A 22,542-nucleotide genomic window follows, 5' to 3' on the forward strand; every position below is an offset into this window, starting at 1 on the left:
ACAGCCTTAAAATTAAATAGAACATTTATTAAATTAGATTTTTTTCCTACCAATGTACTCCACATTTCCAAAGTGGAAGAAAAAGTCTATTTAAAAAAATATAATAAAATGTCATTTAAAAAAAAGATGTCTTGATTTCATATTTCTTTTGATCCTGACAAACTCCCCAGTCTTTGCAGGTGAAAATCATTTTGAACGTTAGGTAGGGGGTGCACCTGGAGTAGGAGGTTCCTATAAGAAGGGTAAATTCCAATGAATCCCAGTAATTGAGATTATGTAAATCAGCTAACTGTTAGCTATGCTGTTGTTACAATGTAACTAGTCTTTACCTGTGATTGAAGTTTGTTCTGCTGCTAACATCTGAGTTGTAGTTTCTGCTTGTGCAGCAGTAGGAGGATGTGTGCAGTGCAGCTGAGTGAGCACTCCTGTGTGGGCAGAGGAGCGGGGGAGGGGACATTTTCCAAGATTCAAAAATGAGAAATTAGCGAATTTGATGGGCAATTCTTTATAGAACAGGACAAAAATGAGACTAAAAGTTGAATAAAAATGGAAAGGGCACTTCACTTATAGGAGGGCAACAGGGCAGGTGCTCAGGCACCCCTAGAGCCCTATCTGTGCACGTGCCTGCATCAACATTAATCACTAATTTCATTGGCACCAACACAAAAATTATTATTGTTATTGACTAGTTGCTAAGTTTTATTCTTTAGTGTAATTGTAGGGAGCTTCCCTGCAGAGGCCGTTAGGGCCCTATGAAGTGAAAATAGGCTAATGTGTTTCCCCCAATGCAGTTCAGGTTTAGCATGTAAATAAATGTCAGTGTAACCTGATGTGTGGCACCCTGGGTCGGAAACAGCTGCACATACAGGGCTGGGAGGGAGGGAGGTGCCAATGGAAAAGCATGGCGCCACTCTTTCCAACGGTCATTTTCAAAGTGACCCAAGCATCCAAGACAGTGGGGCCCAGCTGTCACTTCTTTAGTTGCACGTTGGCAGGTGTGACTGTGCCCGCTGGCTGTATACCCTGGGTGCCAGTCAAGGACAGAGAGCTAGGGCTCTGAGGGGGAGTGCCACTGTGGAAAGTTAGACAGACATCTTGTTCTTCTTCAAAAGAAACCTGAGACCACCTTTCAGTCGTTCTGTGAGTTTGTGCGTGCGTGTGTCCAAACACCACACCTGCCAACTGTGAGACTTGAACAAGGTTGGCAGCTATGTGAGTCATCTTTTGTGATATCTGACTGAAGTCTAGCTACATTCTGTACGATCAAGAATCAAGATCAAGCTGCAGGAATTTGACAGACAAACAGGCAGGCAGGCAGACAATGGGCAGTTGGGCTTTCGAGGGTGTAGTACAATGTGCCTTCTGGGAAATGAGATGCACTTACCCAGATTATGTTTCTGAAATAAAGGAATCCAGAAGTACTTGATCACAAATGTCTTCAGCTGAGGAAATCTCTAATCTAGCAGAGAAAGTTGCACCGACGTCCGTTACATTGACAGATGTATGTATATATCCGGATTTGCTCCGAGTTTGTTTACATTTGATGGTAAAGAATGACAGCACTCTCTCCGAAAGCACACATGACCACACAATGACCCAGTGAGTGAAAGAAAACTGTTGATGTACAACTTGGAATCAAGCCTTCTAATTCTTGTATTTGGAAATGTAATTACAATACGATAAAAGACTAAACAGATGAGACTTCAGGCAAATGCTCACCAATGCAAAAACAAACAGACAAGCAACTTGACTGTTGACATTGTTGGACAAATATCCTAGAGTGGTCTCTACTTCCCTCTTGTGTTCAATGTGTCCTTTACAGTCTCAGGACCAGTCATTTTACAGTGAAGATAAAACACATTAGGTAGAAGACATGGTCAAATATAAAAAATAGTAAGGGATAAGATCTTTATTTGGTGAATATAAATGTAATGCAAGATAAAGGGGAAAGGTTCTTGAAGAAAATAAAAGTACTTTGAGACGGAATGTAACCAATATTTTATTATTATTATTGAAACAGTTGTACCGGCTTTCAGTTTGTTGTTGTAGATGTTGTTTTCTTTTGTTTTGTCTTTTTTCTAAAATAAAATAGACAAATAACAGTATTACAAATAATTAAAATTGTTACATCCTTCACAGGGTTACAGTCAATGTACATTTATACAGAAAACAAAACGTCCCAATGCAATCACAGTGGTTAGGACTGGACGGGGAGGGGGGGCTGGTAGACCAAGGACGGAGGACAAACGTGAAAGAATGTGGAAAAGGTCCTATAACGGTATAGAGGTATAGTAATAGTACAGTTTTAACATGGGAATGAGAGTTCTTTTTACACACAGAGAATGACAAAAACTTAAATGTGGTCATATAGAGAGGGCACAACAATATTGACTTGAGGTTACAGTAGAAGCGTCCATTTTGGTTTCTTTTGTTAGCAAATGGCACACACAGAGATGGCAGGTTCTTTCTGAGTGTATTTGTTGACAGAAGCAAAAAAAATAAACAAATAAAGATTTGTTTGATTTGACAGTCTTCCTTCATTCACAAATTCAGGTCTTGTATAGTACATTGCCTCCCCACTTGTTATGCTAGGCCTATAAAAACAAAGTAAATGAGTGTCTGGGGCTATCCTATATGATCAAATAGCAAAGCTTCCAACACATTAATGTACAAGCTGTACCTTGATGAGAAGCTATGCTAAACAACAGATAATACATAATAAGATGAGGACAATGTGTCTGTAATGAACTGCAGATGATAGTCTTTGGAAGAACATATTCCTATTCATTGAAGTGGGGAGTGTCTCTTTTCCCAAGAAAATCAGAGTTTGTTGGTTGGGTAGCAGTAGTATAACATTTTAATAACACTGTTGTCTCATTGAGGTTTCTCCTAATTAGTACCTTATTTATAACTATTAAATGCTATGTGAGATGCCCTATGGAATGGCTGATTGGGATTTATCCATGAAGTGCTGAGACAATGGAAGCATGCAGACACTGTAGCACTCAAAGACCAGAGGTTGCAATATCCTGGATTTACTTGTCTAGTATCTTTTGGCTGCTTAGAACAACACTTTTCAAAAACATTTCAAATGTTTTCCTGCTGATCCCTGAACCTCAAGTTCAGTACGTTATGGACGGAGTATCAACGTGTAAACTTGTTGTGATTTGTGCTGGCACAATAGGAGGAAGACGTATACCCTACCTCTCAGTACAACAAAAACTAAAGCCCGTACGTTTTTCAAATGACCTTTCATCCATTTCTTTAAAAAGTCCCCACTTTTCTCTGAGACGATTCATAAACACGTGTTCTAGCTTTTTAAATAGTAACGGCAACAGTATATACATGTCAATATGCCGGCAGTGTATAACCCCAGATTACGTGACAATTCACAGCTCCATACTGTCAAAGGTGATCATATGTAGCAGTATAAAAACAAAAAACAAAAACTATTTAAAAACCAACCAAATGAGCACAGTGTTCTGTGAAGTCTTTTAAATACCAGCAGGCTCCTTTTCTGATCATTTCCCACCTGTGGAGCTTCAGAGGCTACCAATTTGTGCAAGTACAGTTTTGAACACCTGGCTGCATAACCTAAGGCAGCCATTTTGTATGTACCATAAAGGGGAGGGCAAGTGCTTTTTCATGACAGGACCAAAGTACATTGGTATTCACATGAGATCCTTTAAACATAGCGGAGGGCAAAAGGAAAGCGTAATCTAAACTTTGCACACAACAATTTTGTAATGGGAGAAGTCATGGTAGCGCCCATCCTACTTCATCATTAAGGTGCACATAGAAACATTAAAAAAACTACTCACTGAAGCAAAGATTGCACGGAGCAGAACTCCAAAACAATGAAAATGGCCGACATGGTTCAGTGGCTATGGCAACCTGTGATTCCCAGAAGAGAGAGAAACAACGGAGAGCCCCTAGGCTTTTGGGGACCCTAAACAAGATTTGGTTAGCTGACATGGGCTAATTGAGTGACTGCCACTGACTGACAATATAGTGACCTCCAAAATATTGTGACAGTGACAATTTTTGTTGTTGTTTTGACTCTGTACTCCAACCTCTTGGATATGAAATTATACAATGACTATGAGGTTAAAGTACAGACTGTCAGCTTACATTTGAGGGTATGTTTCATATGTTTCTAAACACTTCTACATTAATGTGGATGATACAATGATTATTGATAGTCCTGAATGAATCATGAGTGATAATGAGTGAGAAAGTTAGATGCACAAATATCATACCCTCAAGACATGCTACCCTCTTATCATTTCATATAACATGGGAGGTTAGCCTTTTTTGAAGAGAGATATATTTATGCTTCTGTAACTTTCTCACTCATCATTATTTGTGTTTAGAAACATATTCAATTCTTATTTACAATAAAAGTGACTCCAAAATAACACAATACATTATTTACCATAGATTTCTAGATCATCTGAAACACAACCAAAACAAATAGCAAATGCTTTAATAAACATATAGGTGAATTTCTCCCAATACTTTTGGTCCCCTAAAATGTGGGGACAATGTACAAAAAGTGCTTTAATTTCTAAACGGTTCACCTGATATTGATGAAAATACCCTCAAAATAAAGTTGACCGTCTGCACTTTAACCTCATACTTATTGTGTCATTTCAAATCCAAAGTGCTGGAGTATAGAGCTAAAACAACCACAAAAATTGTAAAAATGTCCCAATAATTTTGGAACTGCTGATGCACAACCAAATTCCAAAATTGCACCTTGTGTAATCTACTTTTCTAACTCTCCACAGTAAATTGAGACACAGACTGAGAACCCTAGCAACAGCGGGGCGCTACGTGCAGCGCATAGTCTGCAGACAGAGAGTCAAGTGCATCTGATATGTACCAGACAATGACATGCACAGTACATTACATTTATATTATGGTTCTTTTGGGCTGTTGGAAGTAGTGTGTTCAAAGGTTTTTTTTTTTAACTTTCAAAACGTATTTTCAAGAGATTAGAAGTGTAGGTACTGTAGATAGCAAACAGAAATATAATCTCCACAATTTTCAAATTGTCAAAAGAGAGCATTATTCACAAGAACGCTGAGTCTGATGCTTCCAGAAGATGAGTCATTTCATTTTACATCCATAAAGTCTATGGAACTGTATTGTAGTCTACAATTTTTCCATCCACTCCATTCAGAGTACTGGTCATATTGTTGGAGTCGCTGATACCCTCAGAACCTCACTGTGAAAGATGAGAGTTAAGTCCTATGAAGTTTAGTCCCAACCTTCTCTTAATAGCCCTTTTAAAGGGCAGTCTTGTTGTTGAGTTTCAGTCTGGGGACTAGTAGAAATCATATCCAACTAATAGACTGTAAACAATATCCTACTACAAACAAAGGGAGGGGCTGCAGCTGTGCACTCAACACAGGCAGGCTGCAGTTGGAGACTGGACACAGTCTGGACACTGTCGTAGGCTCAGCACTAGAGACAGACGTAACATACGAGGGGGTGGTGGTTGTGGACTGAGCACGACTGCAAACTGACCAGACTGACCGTACAGTACGGGCTGCAGACTGTTGACTGAACTCAGGGGAGGATGGTCTAGAGAAAGGGGTCTGATGGGGGTGGCGGGTCACAGTCTGACAGGGAGACCAGGCTGGGGGTCTGGTATAGTCTGGTGTCCTACTCGTCTAGAGGTCAGAGGTCAGACCTCCACAGAGGTTATCTGGTTCATCTGGGCCCGCATGGACTGGACACTGTTCAGGATCTTCTTTTGGTGGCCTGCTAGCATCACCCCTACTCGGAGGATGTCCCTGTGGAGAGAGAGAAAGCAATCAGCAACACAGCATTCTATGACACATTTAGCAAGTCAGCAACACAGCAGTCAATGACACATTTAGCACAGTCTATGAGGCCAGATTTAGCACAGATAGCACAGTCTAGGTCTACTACACATTTAGCACAGTCTATGACACATTAAGATTAATCTAAAACACATTCAACACAGTCTAGGACACATTTAGCAGGGGGAGGGTGTCTGGGGAGGTTAACTTACTCTGTGGTCATTTGGGAGACCACATCGAAGCTGGTGAACTCCTCATTGGCAAAGTTCTCCTTGTACTGGCCCATCCTGATGGCATCCAGCCACTCATCCACGGTGCTGAAGCTGGAGAAGTCAGGCGTGCTGCGGTCTAGCAGAGGTAGGTGCACACTAGAAACAGGAGAGGAATCCAGTGAGAACCCAAACAAACCCAATAACAACCCATTGAGAACCCAAACAAATCCATTGAGAACCCAGTGAGAACCCAAACAAATCGATTGAGAACCCAGTGAGAACCCAAACAAATCCATTGAGAACCCAGTGAGAACCCAAAACAAAGGATTAAAGAGAAAGAAACAGTGAATCAAAGAGCTTCAGATGAAACAGTGCATGAGTCTGTCCTTTACAGCTTCCTTTCCTTAAGTCCTTTCCTTGGACCGGAGAGTCCACTAAAATGTGTGGTCGGGCATTGTGGAAAGGAGATTAGGAAAGGATGGAAGCTATTTAAGATGACTGGGACACAGCCCGTGAGTGCCTTACCTTGATGACAGCGGCGTCATGGCCTTCAGACTGTTGGGGTTGCGGATCATCTTGTCCAGGTTGTTGACAATCTGGCTGAACTTGGGCCGGTTGTTGCGGTCCTTCTGCCAGCAGTCCAGCATGAGCTGGTGCAGGGCACTAGGACAGTCCATGGGCGGGGGCAACCGGTAGTCCTGCTCTATAGCATTGATCACCTACAGGGCATTGGCACAGATTGATAAGAAAATAAATAGAGGCCTTGGCCTAAATTGTTGGTCTTCCCATGTGGTTAATACAGCCTGAATCAAATGTATAGTAAGACTGTCTCAGTCTCTCTCTCTCTGAATGTGTCTCTTTGTCTCAATTGCTGCCTCCCCCCTTTTCTCTCTGTTTTCTCCAAGTGACTGCAACAATCTGCTTTAGGACTAAATATTGTAGGTGAAACGATGATGATAATGACTCCTCCTGGATACTCACATCTTGATTACTCATGTCCCAGTAGGGCCTCTCTCCGTATGACATCACCTCCCACATGACGATGCCATAGCTCCACCCATCACTGGAGGAGGTGAACTTCCTGTACTGAATGGCTTCCGGGGCGGTCCATCGGATAGGGATTTTCCCTCCCTGTAAAGACAGACAAGTGTTTTGTACCAATTCTCTACCCTTCAGCCAGGACCGTGCACTTGGTCACTCCCCTCATGCATTTAGAAGTATTGGATTGGTGCAAATATGCCTGAAGGGAGTTACATTTTGGTCATTAAGCAGATCATCTTCTCCAGGCTGACTTAGTTTCCACCATATTTCTTAAACCAGACCATTTATTTAAATCTATAAGGAGTACTTCAGTGCACACTTCAGGAGAAGGGTAGAAAACCAGACTGCAGCCCGCAAATAAAGCATAGGTTGTGGGTGGATCTCAGTAGTCTCAAGAAGTGGCGATGTTTCATTGTCTTCTTCTGCACTGATCTGATAGCACTGGACAGGTAAAAGCAAATCCTTTGTTAAGACACTGATATTGCTTTCCTGTGTCCTATGCTTGCAAATCAGTGGTGATGAAAGGAATGAGCCGAGAAAAGGAAGCCACATTAGACTACTAGGATGCATCCTGCATGTATAATCTCAAACCTGATATATTTCCATACTAGCATACCACTTAGAATGCATGCCCAATACATTGCTTCAGAATAAATGGTATTCTAGTGTGTAAATTGGAACCATAGAAATATAATATATTCTTATGATTGGAACAGAGCCATACTCACCAGGACACTGGTGTTTGTGGGGTCTAACTTGCCCAAAATACATTGCTTCATACTATATAGTATGGAAGTATGGATTTTGGGACAGAGCCACACTCACCAGGGCGCTGGTGTAGGTGGGATCTGATGTGTCTTCCTCCAGAAACCGCGAGAGCCCGAAGTCAGACACCTTACACACCAGGTTACTATTGACCAGGATGTTGCGGGCAGCAAGGTCCCGGTGCACGTAGTTCATGTCATTTAGGTATTTCATGCCCGCCGCAATGCCACGTAGCATGCCCACCAGCTGGATCACCGTGAACTGCCCGTCATTTTGCTTTAAAAAAAACACTGAAATGTTATATTGCTATGCTATGTTATGTTATACTATGATATGCCATTCTGATGTGTTAAGCTATATTAAGCAATGTTATGCTATGTTATGTTGTATGCTATATTCTCTGATATGTGTTACACATTCAAAAAAATGTGGCAGGTTCTCATATTAGTTCCCCTAGCATTGTTAGCCACACAAAATTGAGCGTCTGGTTGATCCTCTCACCCGGGTCTGTGAGCTCACCGGATCTAACTAAGCCCACTCTACACACCTCACACCTGGGCCAGCCCGGGAGGGACCCACCAGAGCTAATCAAAAACCAAAAAGCTATTAAGTGTAGATGTGAAGGAGAGACAGCCACTGTGTTCTTGAATCCATTGGGTTCTTGATGTTGAAAACAGTTGAAAAATCTGTATGCTTACTGTGATATTTCATATGACCTATAATGCTTCACATCTAAATATAGTTTTGATTCTATTATCTCTGAAATTCACTCATGAGATAAGGCAGAGATCTATAGCCTTTAGGTGACTCCTCAACTCATTTCCTAATCTAGTCCACTTTCCATTTGTTTGCACTGATCCAAAAGACAAGACAGGTGAAAGCCACCTGATGTATTTTAACCAGATACATGTTTGGAAGAAGGAAGGAAAGTAGAAAAGGACAGGAGATCTCTCCAGAGTATTGAGATGCCCAACTTTGAGGCCCACTGAACTACCTATCTAGGACCTTCATTTGGGCCAGTTTGCTACATTTTCCGTAAGGGAAAATCCCCACTGGGCACAGACGTCTAGTTTTGATTTACATTTGGTTGAGTTGTCAACAAACATGAATTCAACGTGAAATCAACCAAATACCTTCTACAGCAGGTTGCTGTTGACCAGGATGTTGCGGGCAGCAAGGTCCCGGTGCACGTAGTTCATGTCATTTAGGTACTTCATGCTCACATGTTTTATTTGTCACATGCACTGAATACAACAGGTGAATGAGTTAAAAAAATATTTACTAAATAAACTGAAGAACTAAACATTTCACCATATCATTGGATTAGTTCAAAATACTCTTACATTGATGACTTTTTGCAAATCCAATTACTTTTCCATGTTGATTCAACGTCATCATATCAATTTGTGGGGTTTAAATGAAGTGCAAACAATGTTGTGGAAATTGCAAACTTCAGGAGCCTTTTCAAACCTCAAAATACACTAGGAAACTTCTCCTGTAACAAGGCAATCAAATTAAGATCCTACATCTGTACTGACCCTGAGGAAGGAGTCCAGCGATCCGTTCTCCATGAACTCAGTGATGATCATGACGGGGGCGCTCTTGGTAACCACGCCCTCCAGGTGGATGATGTTGGGGTGGTCAAACTGACCCATGATGGATGCCTCAGACAGGAAGTCCCGCCTCTGGCGCTCTGTGTAGCCCACCTTCAGTGTCTTAATGGCCACCAGGATCTCTCTCTTCCCAGGGAGACGCAGGTTCCCGCTGCACACTTCCCCAAACTCTCCTGAACAATAACAGGTTCAGGTTTCAGATATACTGTCCACCAGCAAAGGACTCTGATACACCACTATAAGATGTATCCAAGTGCTATGACATGGGACTGTCACTTGGATATCTTACATGTACTGTAAGAAAATTTTACAATGTATTATTAGGTTTAATCTACACTGTATATCAATATAACATTTTATAGGCCAGTTTCCCAGACACAGATTAAGTCTAGTCAAGGACTAAAAAGTGCTTTCAACTGAGAATCTTCATTGAGAATGCTTTGTAGTCCAGGACTAAGCTCAATCTGTGTTATTACGTATATGTTATAATGTACAGTATATAGGGTTTTCACCTTCACCGGTTGATTTTTTACCTGCGCCAATGACTTGCTCGATCTTGACACAGGAGGTGTCAATCTCTTTGGCAAACTCCCTCACTGCCTCGTTGGGGTCCTCATAAGTGAAGGGGTCAATATAGATCTTCATTCCTGGAGACACTTGGAAGGAGAAACAGAGAAAAAACAGAGGATATGCATAATATACAGCCTGGCAGTATGTATTGGCTACAGAAAACAGTAACTGGAACCTTGCCTGGGCTTAGACCTGATACAGGTGGTTAGATACAGTAGTAGTAACCTTTAACTTCCAGTACTCCACATCTAATGAAAATGTCACCATTGTCCCCAGGATGGTAGTGTTATTCCTTAACAAATGGTTCACTCCACTTTTCAACCCATTTCCCATGGATAGAAGGTTGTCTGTAAACCATGTTACTCACTGTGGCCACTGGTGTAGTGCTGGACCTTGTCTGTGTATTCAGATTCTGTTCTCTCAGAGCTTCTTCGATTGCAGACGATGACCAATACGACGACAGCGATGATTAAGACCACACCTGCAGCAGCTGAGCCAATGATGAGGGGGAGCTTCTCCTGAAAGCTGGACTTGTACTCCTCTGAAAATACACAACAAAACAAACCCATTCCATATTAACGTCTACAAGACTCTACAAGGTTGGCCTACTCTGTAATGTTGAACTTTTGGGACTATACCATATACTCGGCAATGTAATTCAAAAGTGTTTGAAAAACACTGGTTCGAATGGCGTACCTTCGGTCATGGTCTGAAAGTACATCTTTCCACTGAAGCGTCCAAATCCGGCCACTGTTCGAGCCCGTACCTGGAAGACGTATATAGCTCCGGGCTTCAGGCCACGGATGACTGCTGTGTTGGTCTGACTGCGCACCACCGATGAGTTCCACTCCGCCATGCTCTGGAACACACAGACACACACACAGAGGGTGTAAGACTGGATTGGCTCACTGTTTGAATTACAGCAGTAAAACCTGTCAACTGACTTCACCTTATCATAATACTGCAGCTCATAGTCCAGTATGAGGCCGTTGGGCTGGTCCGGTTGGGACCAGGAGAGAGTGATGCTGTCAGGTGTCCGGCTCACCTGGTGCATAATCGACACGGCCGATGGTGCTGTGAGTGAGTGAGTGAGTGAGTGAGTGAGTGAGTGAGTGAGTGAGTGAGTGAGTGAGTGAGTGAGTGAGTGAGTGAGTGAGTGAGTGAGTGAGTGAGTGAGTGAGAGAGAGAGAGAGAGAGAGAGAGAGAGAGAGAGAGAGAGCGAGAGAAGGGTTAAGGTTAGTGACATTACTACAACACTAGGAAGAAGCTTTCAAATCCCCTGGTAATCAAGAACAAGACTAATGATGCAGCAAGGAACAATAGAGCCAGGAGCATCAGAGATGGAGTATTATTACAGTCACCCATTCACTGAAAATACTAATAGTATGTGGAAGGACCACTAGAGGGCAGGCTGGGCTCATGGATAGTAGCCCAACAAAGCATGGGAGACAAGGTAACCAGAGTCAATTAAGCACAGCTGACGGTACTAATGACATACTCTCCTTCCCCTATAAAAGAGAGAATGGAACCAGCAGAGAAGGGGAAAACTATCTCTGGAAGATGGTCAAGATGGTCAAAACAAGATTTACATTTACATTTAAGTCATTTCAGACGCTCTTATCCAGAGCGACTTACAAGGTTGGTGCATTCACCTTATGACATCCAGTGGAACAGCCACTTTACAATAGTGTCTAAATCTTTTGTGAGGATTACTTTATCCTATCCTAGGTATTCCAAAGAGGTGGGGTTTCAGGTGTCTCCGGAAGGTGGTGAACTCCGCTGTCCTGGCGTCGTGAGGAGTGTGTTCCACTGAACAGTTTTGACTGGGCTGGCGGAACTGTACTTCCTCAGTGGTAGGGAGGCGAGCAGGCCAGAGGTGGATCTGAAGTGTACATTGTTTGGGTGTTCAGAGCCTGGAGGTACTGAGGTGCCGTTCCCCTCACAGCTCCGTAGGCAAGCACCATGGTCTTGTAGCGGATGCGAGCTTCAACTGGAAGCCAGTGGAGAGGCGGAGGAGCGGGGTGACGTGAGAGAACTTGGGAATGAGACGGGCTGCTGAGTTGTAGGGGTTTAATGGCACAGGCAGGGAGCCCAGCCAACGATGCAGTTCCAGACGGGAGATGACAAGTGCCTGGATTAGGACCTGCGCCGCTTCCTGTGTGACACAGGTCAGTACTCTGCGGATGTTGTAGAGCATGAAGACTTGATGTTAGTTGAGAACGACAGGGTGTTGTCCAGGATCACGCCAAGGTTCTTAGCGCTCTGGGAGGAGGACACAATGGAGTTGTCAACCGTGATGGCGAGATCATGGAACGGGCAGTCCTTCCCCGGGAGGAAGAGCAGCTCCGTCTTGCCGAGGTTCAGCTTGAGGTGGTGATCCGTCATCCACACTGATATGTCTGCCAGACATGCAGAGATGCGATTCGCCACCTGGTCATCAGAAGGGGGAAAGGAGAAGATAATTGTGTGTCACCTGTCTGAGCAATGATAGGAGAGACCATGTGAGGTTATGACAGAGCCAAGTGACTTGGTGTATAGCGAGAATAGGAGAGGGCCTAGAACAGAGCCCTGGGGGACACCAGTGGTGAGAGCGCGTGGTGAGGAGACAGATTCTCGCCACGCCAGAAGGGTAGGAGTGACCTGTCAGATAACGCACTAGCGTGGGAAGCCAGATGCCCAACTCGGAAGGGTGGACAGGACTATCTGATGGTTCACAGGAATCGAAGGCAGCCGATAGGTCTAGAAGGATGAGAGCAGAGGAGAGAGAAAATACTAGCAGTGCGGAGCGCCTCCGTGATACAGAGAAGAGCAGTCTCATCGGTTGATGGTCTTGAAACCTGACTGATTTGGATCAACAAAGCATTCTGAGAGAGATAGCGGGACAAGAGTTTTGGAGAGAAAAGAAAGACTGGTCTGTAGTTGTTGACATCGGAGGGACGAGTGTAGGTTTTTTTCAGAAGGGGTGCAACTCTCGCTCTCTTGAAGACGGAAACGTAGCCAGCGGTCAGGGATGAGTTGATGAGCGAGGTGAGGTAAGGGAGAAGGTCTCCGGAAATGGTCTGGAGAAGAGAGGAGGGGATAGGGTCGAGCGGGCATGGAACCAGATTTCATCTGGAGAGAGAGGGGAGAAAGAGGTCAGAGCACAGGGTAGGGCAGTGTGAGCAGAACCAGCGGTGTCTCTGACCTTCTTTTTCAAAAGATGGTCATCTGCAGAGAGGGAGGAAGAAGGTGGCAAAGAGCTTCCTAGGGTTAGAGGCAGATGCTTGGAATTTAGAACCAGGGAGGCGAGTTTTCCTCCATTTCCGCTCGGCTGCCCGGAGCCCTGTTCTACAATGATGGTGATGGTGACAAACCTGTGATTTATGTTTGTTGTAGTTTAAAGATTATCCTATTGTGTTCTTGTCTCATCTGGAGAAGAAGATGTGTGTTTTTCCTTGGAAGATTTTTCATTGATTCTGTTAGAATGTTTTTGTTGACAAAATACCCTCAATAGAGAACCGTGTTCAATCAGAAAAACCTACTCCTAACTCGTTTATTCCACCTTCCCGCTTTAGAGTGACGCCTAATTACTTGGTACGCTCACAAGTAATAATGTATTTGTTTTCACTCTGGTGTTTGAAAAATTCACTTTGTAGGCAAAGACATACATACACACACACACACACACACACACAAGGTCTTTCCTAATGAGGGCTTAATTAGGGCATGTTTATGTAACATTAGTGCTTTTGGTTATACCCTGTAAAAACACTGGGGCTCATGGGAACCTGAGTTTGCTCTTTTCACAGTCCCATCCCAGACAGTAATTAGGACTGACATCTAGTGCAGTGGAGAAAAGACTACAGTGTTAAGGGCAGAGAGTAGAAAGTGTATAGCCTGGCCCTAATACCAACACTACCTAACACCCAGTCCATTTGAAATTTGAACCTCAACAAATAAATAAATCATGTCTGAATACTGCATTTCAAGTGCCCTAAATGCAATTGAACTAAATGCAATTGAACTCACTCAATACTAATAAGGGTCACACCATCTGTCAATAAATATTGCTTAGGCATCCTTACACAGACATTGTTCATTGGTACTACATGACATACAGGTTTACTTATACAGATCTTGCCCTTGCAAAGTACCATCAAAATATCTAAACCCATATTAGGTGTAATATTTCCTGTGCCTCTCCTTATCAGACTGAACACACTCCTGATAATATCTCGTCACTGAACGTCACACTATAACGCAGTACTTTGAGAGGAGAGTGAATGAACGGCTGTCTCCCTTACCGGCCTGGTTGGTGGTGATGTTGACTGAGGAGTAGTGTGGTGAGTAGGGGCTCTGGTCGGAGACCCCGTTGACCGCCTGGATCTCAAAGGTGTACTGCGTGTGGGCCAGCAAGTCACTGATGTGGACGCTGGTCTCCGTCAGGCCCAGTTGACGAGGGATGAACTGGACGTTGTCCCCGCAGCGTGTACAGCCTCCCCGGCCCCCTCCACAGCTCTTACAGATGATGTTGTAGACCACGTCCTCGCGGCCCCCGCCATCGCGTGGCGTGCTCCACTCCAACCTCAGGGACGTCTCGTTCACGATCGAGATTACACTCTGGGGCGCGGAGGGGATGGCTGTCAGAGGAGAGGGGGGAGATAAAGAAGAGTTCAGGGAGGATCAGTGATGATGAGGTTTATACTCCAGACAGTGGTCATAAGGAGCTACAGGGGATTCAGCGTCTGATTCCAACCCAACCCACACCCTGTACTATAGCTCTCCACCCTGTCTCTATAGCTCTCCCACCCCCCATCTCTAGTGCATGTATCACTTCCCGACCACATGGCCTGAAACGGCATTTTGCTTCTCTCTGCAGCCCACACACTTTTAATATTTAAATAATAAATCATTTGATTTTTCCTTTGTGATAATGATGGCCCATTGATAGATTTCCAAGTTTTTAGCAGTTTTTTCAAGATGAGTGATGAGAAGAGAATGGTCCAACCCATCCTGTATGTCATTAGACCCTAATATGACACGTCTTACAATATGCAGACAGACGGATTAAAAGGTTACATTGTTAATACTTCTGACAGCCAACTTTCTAGCTCCGCCCACAACTTCCGGACTTTCTAGCATTCCCAGAAAGCATGGGTTATTGAGTCATCATTAGTTTTACACTTAAGACATGACTCTGTCATTGTGCTGCAGAATTTGTGAATTTTGTCACTTGTATAATAAATTCAATACATTAGTTTATACTGGATTAAGCGTACATTTTCGTTAACTCCATCTTGTGCCAACATCAGTTGTTTTTTAGTCTTGGTTCCAAATGTTTGTATTTTTTTCTAAGAGACAGTCAGTTGGATATGCTCTCTGCAAGGTTGTATATATCATATCATATGAAGATATTTTTCTGACTCAAATAAGATTACCTCAAGGTTGCTCTGATGTCCAAAAGATTTCAAATAGAAATGTTGTGATATGTAACTTTTATTCAGACACTAAATTAATTTGCACGAGCTCCATTCAAGTCCATCAGGCTTCAGATCAACTTTTCTGTAGAAGGAAGAGAGAGCGATGAAAAGAGCAGTGTGGTAGTTAACTAGCGTCCTGGTGGAATCTGAGAGACACAATGAATGGCCCTGCATGCTCATTTCTGCCTCTTCAATTAGAGAGAGACCGCTGAGGGCCATATCTCCATTGTGGCCCTGGCTACATCCCAAATGACACCCTATTGCCTTTTTTTGTGAACTACTTTTCACCAGGGCCCATAGGGTGTCCATAGGGCTCTGGTCAAAAGTAGTGCACTATAAAAGCAAAAGGGTGCCATTTGTGACCGAGACCCCATTTGCACATTCAAAACAGCTGCCCCCTTCATAATGGACAAGCTTATGCAAATCTCTCAGGATATTTTCTCGGAGGTCCATGTCGGACTGGTGCACCAATGGAAGAGAATGGAAGGGACATTCCAACAGTTCAGTGCTGTTGGAATGAAACATAACCCTTGTTTCGCCCTTGGGCACCTAGAAGAATGTATGACTTTGGTATTTTTTATGTGAAAATGTATGAGTGGAGCTGGAGTCTTGGTACAAAAGTTAAAGTTGAAAAGACTTCGCTTAAGGTTAGCACTTTTGTTTGTGCTCATTGCATTATGCACAACATACAGTATAACAGAATCATTCTGTTTTCGCTAGACAGGTGCTTTTCTATAGGGAATGCCACATAAGGCCTGCATTTACATTATTAGGGTTGAGCTGATGGATTCTGTTAGTAAATTCATAGACAAAATGAAAACTCAATTCAACAATTGATAATGGCCCATAATGTCCTGGGAGCATTTGTCAATTAATTATTTAAAATGTGAATTTTGATACAATACTTATATACACAAAAGCCTACTAAATAGACTGCTGTATGATAATCTCTACTGTGTCTTTCCTTAGCACTGTGTAGTACCACCCATAGAGAGTATGTGGAACTGTAAGGACTAGAAACCTACTGGTGCAGGGTATCTGCGGGGGATCCGAGTCGCTGCGGTAGTACCCGTTGCGGCACACACAGTTGGTGGCCCCCTCGTTGGTGGTGCGACTGTTGATGGGACACTGGAGACACAGGTGGTCCCCCTGGGAAGACTTAAAGAACCCCGAGCCACACGCTGCAGATGAGAGAGAGTGAGGGAGAGGGAAAGACAGAGGGAGTTAGAGAGAGAGAGTTTATGAATGAACTTATTATACTAAAGTGACATAAAATGGCATTCTCCAGTCATTTTACAACATGACAGCTTGAGAGGAAAAAGGGTACAAAGTCGATAGAAAGACACATTTCCAGACATATAATAAAATATTGGTCTTGAAATGCACAGACATAATAAGCTTTGGCATGTCCTTCTTCATATGGTTAATAAAATATACCTTCCAGGAGTCTAGGTTGGTTGTCTCAGGTTTTTGTCTCACGGCATTTGAAACTCTGGAAGAACAGAGTGAGGCGTAGTCAAAGAGACTTTGAAATCTGGAGGTCTGGAATTGAATGGTTATACATATTCTACAACTGTGTTGAAGTAGGGTTTAAAGAGAGAGAATGGGATCAGTAGCAAATCTTATTGGGATCGGTAGCAAAATATTACCACCATAGGAGGCTACTACTCTGAGGCTACTACTCTCCATCATATATTCTCCTCCATGATTTCCCACAATGTCTCACTGTACACTTGTAGTTTGTGTAGAACCCTTTGTTCCAAACAGCACATACTGCTAACCAATATCCTACAAAAACCATGGAGTGTGTCATCTGAAACAGGGGTAAGTGATGTGAAATACCAACTTTAATTTTTTTTTTTATTTAACCTTTATTTAACTAGGCAAGTCAGTTGGCCATCCCCAGCTTCCAATTGGCTCATTCATCCCCCCTCCATTCCCCTGTAACTACTTCCCAGATTGTTTCTGTAAATCAGAATGTGTTCTCAGTCTACTTACCTGGTAAAATAAGGGTAAAATAAATGTGTAAAGGTTACTACAGCCTCCAGCTTTGCAAGCTAATCCAATCAAGATGGTGTGAAAGCAATTAGATTCCTGGCTGTCACTTCCTCAACTTTCTGGATGTGTCCCAAATGGCACCTTATTCCCTATATAGTACACTATTTTTGACCAGGGCCCATAGGGCTCTTGTCAAGAGTAGTGCACTATAAAGGAATAGGGTGCCACTTGGGACACATTCTCTGACTGTCTGACACTGGCAGAGACGTGGTAGTCTATCCCAGACCTCTCTGGGGTGCATTTATCCAGTCTGTGTCATGCCAGTGGGAACAAATATATACTGTAGTATATTTATTATACCCACTATTACCACATGATTCTCTTGTATTGAAAGAGTGTTTGCCTCTTTTAAAACATGTTTCCTCTTATTGAATTACATTTACATTACATTTAAGTCATTTAGCAGACGCTCTTATCCAGAGCGACTTACAAATTGGTGCATTCACCTTATGACATCCAGTGGAACAGCCACTTTACAATAGTGCATCTAAATCTTTTAAGGAGGGGGGGGGGGTGAGAAGGATTACTTTATCCTATCCTAGGTATTCCTTAAAGAGGTGGGGTTTCAGGTGTCTCCGGAAGGTGGTGATTGACTCCGCTGTCCTGGTGTCGTGAGGGAGTGTTCCACCATTGGGGAGCCAGAGCAGCGAACAGTTTTGACTGGGCTGAGCGGGAACTGTACTTCCTCAGTGGTAGGGAGGCGAGCAGGCCAGAGGTGGATGAACGCAGTGCCCTTGTTTGGGTGTAGGGCCTGATCAGAGCCTGGAGGTACTGAGGTGCCGTTCCCCTCACAGCTCCTAGGCAAGCACCATGGTCTTGTAGCGGATGCGAGCTTCAACTGGAAGCCAGTGGAGAGAGCGGAGGAGCGGGGTGACGTGAGAGAACTTGGGAAGGTTGAACACCAGACGGGCTGCGGCGTTCTGGATGAGTTGTAGGGGTTTAATGGCACAGGCAGGGAGCCCAGCCAACAGCGAGTTGCAGTAATCCAGACGGGAGATGACAAGTTCCTGGATTAGGACCTGCGCCGCTTCCTGTGTGAGGCAGGGTCGTACTCTGCGGATGTTGTAGAGCATGAACCTACAGGAACGGGCCACCGCCTTGATGTTAGTTGAGAACGACAGGGTGTTGTCCAGGATCACGCCAAGGTTCTTAGCGCTCTGGGAGGAGGACACAATGGAGTTGTCAACCGTGATGGCGAGATCATGGAACGGGCAGTCCTTCCCCGGGAGGAAGAGCAGCTCCGTCTTGCCGAGGTTCAGCTTGAGGTGGTGATCCGTCATCCACACTGATATGTCTGCCAGACATGCAGAGATGAGATTCACCACCTGGTCATCAGAAGGAGGAAAGGAGAAGATTAATTGTGTGTCGTCTGCATAGCAATGATAGGAGAGACCATGTGAGGTTATGACAGAGCCAAGTGACTTGGTGTATAGCGAGAATAGGAGAGGGCCTAGAACAGAGCCCTGGGGGACACCAGTGGTGAGAGCGCGTGGTGAGGAGACAGATTCTCGCCACGCCACCTGGTAGGAGCGACCTGTCAGGTAGGACGCAATCCAAGCGTGGGCCGCGCCGGAGATGCCCAACTCGGAGAGGGTGGAGAGGAGGATCTGATGGTTCACAGTATCGAAGGCAGCCGATAGGTCTAGAAGGATGAGAGCAGAGGAGAGAGAGTTAGCTTTAGCGGTGCGGAGCGCCTCCGTGATACAGAGAAGAGCAGTCTCAGTTGAATGACTAGTCTTGAAACCTGACTGATTTGGATCAAGAAGGTCATTCTGAGAGAGATAGCGGGAGAGCTGGCCAAGGACGGCACGTTCAAGAGTTTTGGAGAGAAAAGAAAGAAGGGATACTGGTCTGTAGTTGTTGACATCGGAGGGATCGAGTGTAGGTTTTTTCAGAAGGGGTGCAACTCTCGCTCTCTTGAAGACGGAAGGGACGTAGCCAGCGGTCAGGGATGAGTTGATGAGCGAGGTGAGGTAAGGGAGAAGGTCTCCGGAAATGGTCTGGAGAAGAGAGGAGGGGATAGGGTCGAGCGGGCAGGTTGTTGGGCGGCCGGCCGTCACAAGACGCGAGATTTCATCTGGAGAGAGAGGGGAGAAAGAGGTCAGAGCACCGGGTAGGGCAGTGTGAGCAGAACCAGCGGTGTCGTTTGACTTAGCAAACGAGGATCGGATGTCGTCGACCTTCTTTTCAAAATGGTTGACGAAGTCATCTGCAGAGAGAATTCATTTAGGTTTTGTCTTATTTCCCAAGAGGTCCAAACACTCCCTAACAAACCCACTGGGCACAGACGTCAGTTCAACGTCGAGTTTCAATTTACATTTGGTTGAGTTCTCCACTAACGTTAATTCAATATGAAATTAAATTGAAAAAATCGCCCTGTCATTGTATTTAGGTTTAAAGTTCCTTAAGTTGATGACTTTTTCCAATCAGTTTTCCAAGTTGATTCAACGTCCTCACATTGAATTTTGTTGTTGAAATTACATGGAAACATGGTTGATTCAACCAGTTTCTGCCCAGTGGGAGGTATCTCACATCATCCCTCTTTGAATAACTGTCCTGTCTTCCACTTCCACAATGAGAAGCTCTAGGAATCCTAGGCGGTCAAAGGACAGCCAGTGTGACAAGACAAAAGGAAGAGTCTGTTGGCAGAGGGTCCAGGGAACCCCCATGGCTAGACCTAGATAGAGAGGAGGACTGAAGGGGGAGAAAAAGGAGAGGGGATTGACAGTTCTATGACAGAGAGTCATTCAATAAAGAAAGAAAGTTGCACACTCAAATATAGTATGGACCAATGTCATCCCAGCCCCTAGATCTTGGATCCTGGATCCTACCACCATAGAAATATAATTACTAGAATGGCTTTCCCCTTTGAAGTCACTGAGGATGCATTCAAATTACAGTGATCTCAGGTGCTTTTTCCCATTCTACTCATTCTATTTCTATGAAATTCTATTTCTACCACAACACCCTCCAGAGATAAATGTGTTATGAATCCTACAGTACAGTAATGAATAACAAACTAAAGGCTAAATAACAGCCATCATTAAATCTTGTGGAGAGCTATTGACATATCTGAAATGGGTCATCTGAGGCTTGTGGTGGAACATTGATTTTGCCTGTTAGAAATGGATGAGCGTACCGTATCACCAAGCATTCATAGCTCTCTATCAAATTAATTTCAGATACTGTAAAATATGGATAGAAGTGGAGGGGGCTCAACCAACAACTCTGAGGTGCAACCAAATGTTGTATCATCCACTTCTCATATCCCTCCCTGCTGCTCCCCCTATGGACATTCCCTCTCGGACATTCTAAGAATTTCACTGTAACCTGCATTTACAAATACCCTGTGCATGTGACTACTAAACAAATAAACTCATCTAATATAATAAAATACAAATAAAATAAAGGGTACAATGCTTGCTCACCATTAAAAACATATCATTTTATTTAAATCGGTAATCCTTAATGGTGAAACAGCCACGCCCGTTTGCGATATTGCAAAGACAAAGAAGTTCGTGCAAACACCAGTTTTTCCCCATCTGACATTATCGCACGCGCAATAGAAGAGCACAATATGTACTGCATTTCTTTTTACCATGCTGAGAGATGCTCCTCAACAAAAACAATAACAACGGTTGTGGGTCGGCCACTTCATCAGAACCATCATCAGGACGAAATGTCAAGCTATTAATAGTTGCTTAAATAAAATAATGTGTTTTTAATGGTGAAGTACTCTGAAATACAATGGTATTGTAAAATAATAATTAAATAATGTGTCTGAATGGCTCGATCAGAACTAGGGCTGTGGCGGTCATGAAATTTTGTCAGCCAATGATTGTCAAGCAAATAACTGCCAGTCTCACTATAATTGACCGTTAACTAACATAAAAACATTTAGCATCTCCTGGCTTCCACGCATAGCCTACAAGCCACCGATGCAGACGTTTGGAACATTTACATTTTAAAAAGTCTAATAAATCCATGTAATACAGCCTACACCATCACAATGAATCCATTACTTATTTTAACAGGTCTAAAGAAACATGACATGAAGAAAATGTATATTTCAGAAGAACAGAATAGCATACTCTGAGTTGTCCTTATATTAGGTCCTGATCTGGCTCTGCCAAATGGATGTGGGCTACACTAGTTCATTTAGCAGTTCTATGGCATTATATTATATTATTTCATCCAATTCCGAGGTGCATATTGAAGATATTGGAAAAACTATCCACATTTAATTTCCGTCAGCCAACAAGATGAGTAGGCCTAACGAACAGCAAAAGCACTAGCCTATGTCAATCTACTATCCCCCATTGTACAAAAGTTGACCTATTGTATTTTGGGAGAGAAATACATATTCCACCGTCCATAGTCAGATGCAATAGATCCCAAATGAATACAACCACTAGCATCAAAAAAACTGTTTTAAGCAATGTACCTGGTGAAACAGATGAGAACGTTTAGCTTCAAATGTTGATCAACTATTAGGCTATTTCTTCACATTATAAGTGCAGCAACACACACACGGCAGTAGGCTATATGCTCGTATGTTCCAGTAGCAGGAAAACACCATTCTCAAAAGTGACCACAAATGTGATTATGCATATAGTGCTTTTATTATAAAGGTGCATTTTATGGTGAAATTATCTTCCCCAAACTTGAAACTCACTTGCTGTGTAAGTATGCCAGTTAGGCTCTACAGCCGTTGTAAAGCAGATTAATGTGCTTAATTTTAAGAAGTTACTTGGCCACTTTAATTCTGATACATATTTTATCTAAATATTTTGGCTGCAGCATACCACTGCTGGCTTGCTTCTGAAGCTAAGAAGGGTTGGTCCCTGGATGGGAGACCAGATGCTGCTCAAAGTGGTGTTGGAGGGCCAGTAGGAGGCACCCTTTCCTCTGGTCTAAAAACAATACCCCAATTCCATAGGGCAGTTATTGGGGACATTGCCCTGTGTAGGGTTCTGTCTTTCGGATGGGACGT

At 43.5% G+C, this 22,542-nt stretch overlaps 1 protein-coding gene across 2 annotated transcripts in view; it reads right to left on the reverse strand.

Annotated features, from left to right (window-relative positions):
* Positions 1-1,986: 1,986 nt before the first annotated feature.
* Positions 1,987-22,542, reverse strand: part of LOC118359731 (ephrin type-B receptor 2-like) — a 55,584-nt gene continuing 35,028 nt past the window's right edge. The window contains exons 4-15 of one of the 2 annotated variants that reach the window (XM_035738386.2): positions 16,517-16,672; positions 14,316-14,651; positions 10,982-11,106; positions 10,729-10,891; positions 10,400-10,573; positions 9,996-10,109; positions 9,388-9,635; positions 7,910-8,125; positions 7,025-7,174; positions 6,569-6,762; positions 6,044-6,199; positions 1,987-5,801 (exon numbers count right to left, since the gene is read on the reverse strand). In XM_035738386.2, coding sequence (XP_035594279.1) covers positions 5,693-5,801; positions 6,044-6,199; positions 6,569-6,762; positions 7,025-7,174; positions 7,910-8,125; positions 9,388-9,635; positions 9,996-10,109; positions 10,400-10,573; positions 10,729-10,891; positions 10,982-11,106; positions 14,316-14,651; positions 16,517-16,672 — 2,141 coding nt within the window. In that variant the 3' untranslated portion in view covers positions 1,987-5,692. Of the gene's footprint in view, positions 5,802-6,043; positions 6,200-6,568; positions 6,763-7,024; positions 7,175-7,909; positions 8,126-9,387; positions 9,636-9,995; positions 10,119-10,399; positions 10,574-10,728; positions 10,892-10,981; positions 11,107-14,315; positions 14,652-16,516; positions 16,673-22,542 lie in introns of both variants that reach the window. The other variant, XM_035738385.2, reaches the window with a different exon arrangement.

The sequence above is a fragment of the Oncorhynchus keta genome, chromosome 27, assembly GCF_023373465.1.
Source record: "Oncorhynchus keta strain PuntledgeMale-10-30-2019 chromosome 27, Oket_V2, whole genome shotgun sequence".
Taxonomy (NCBI): domain Eukaryota; kingdom Metazoa; phylum Chordata; class Actinopteri; order Salmoniformes; family Salmonidae; genus Oncorhynchus; species Oncorhynchus keta.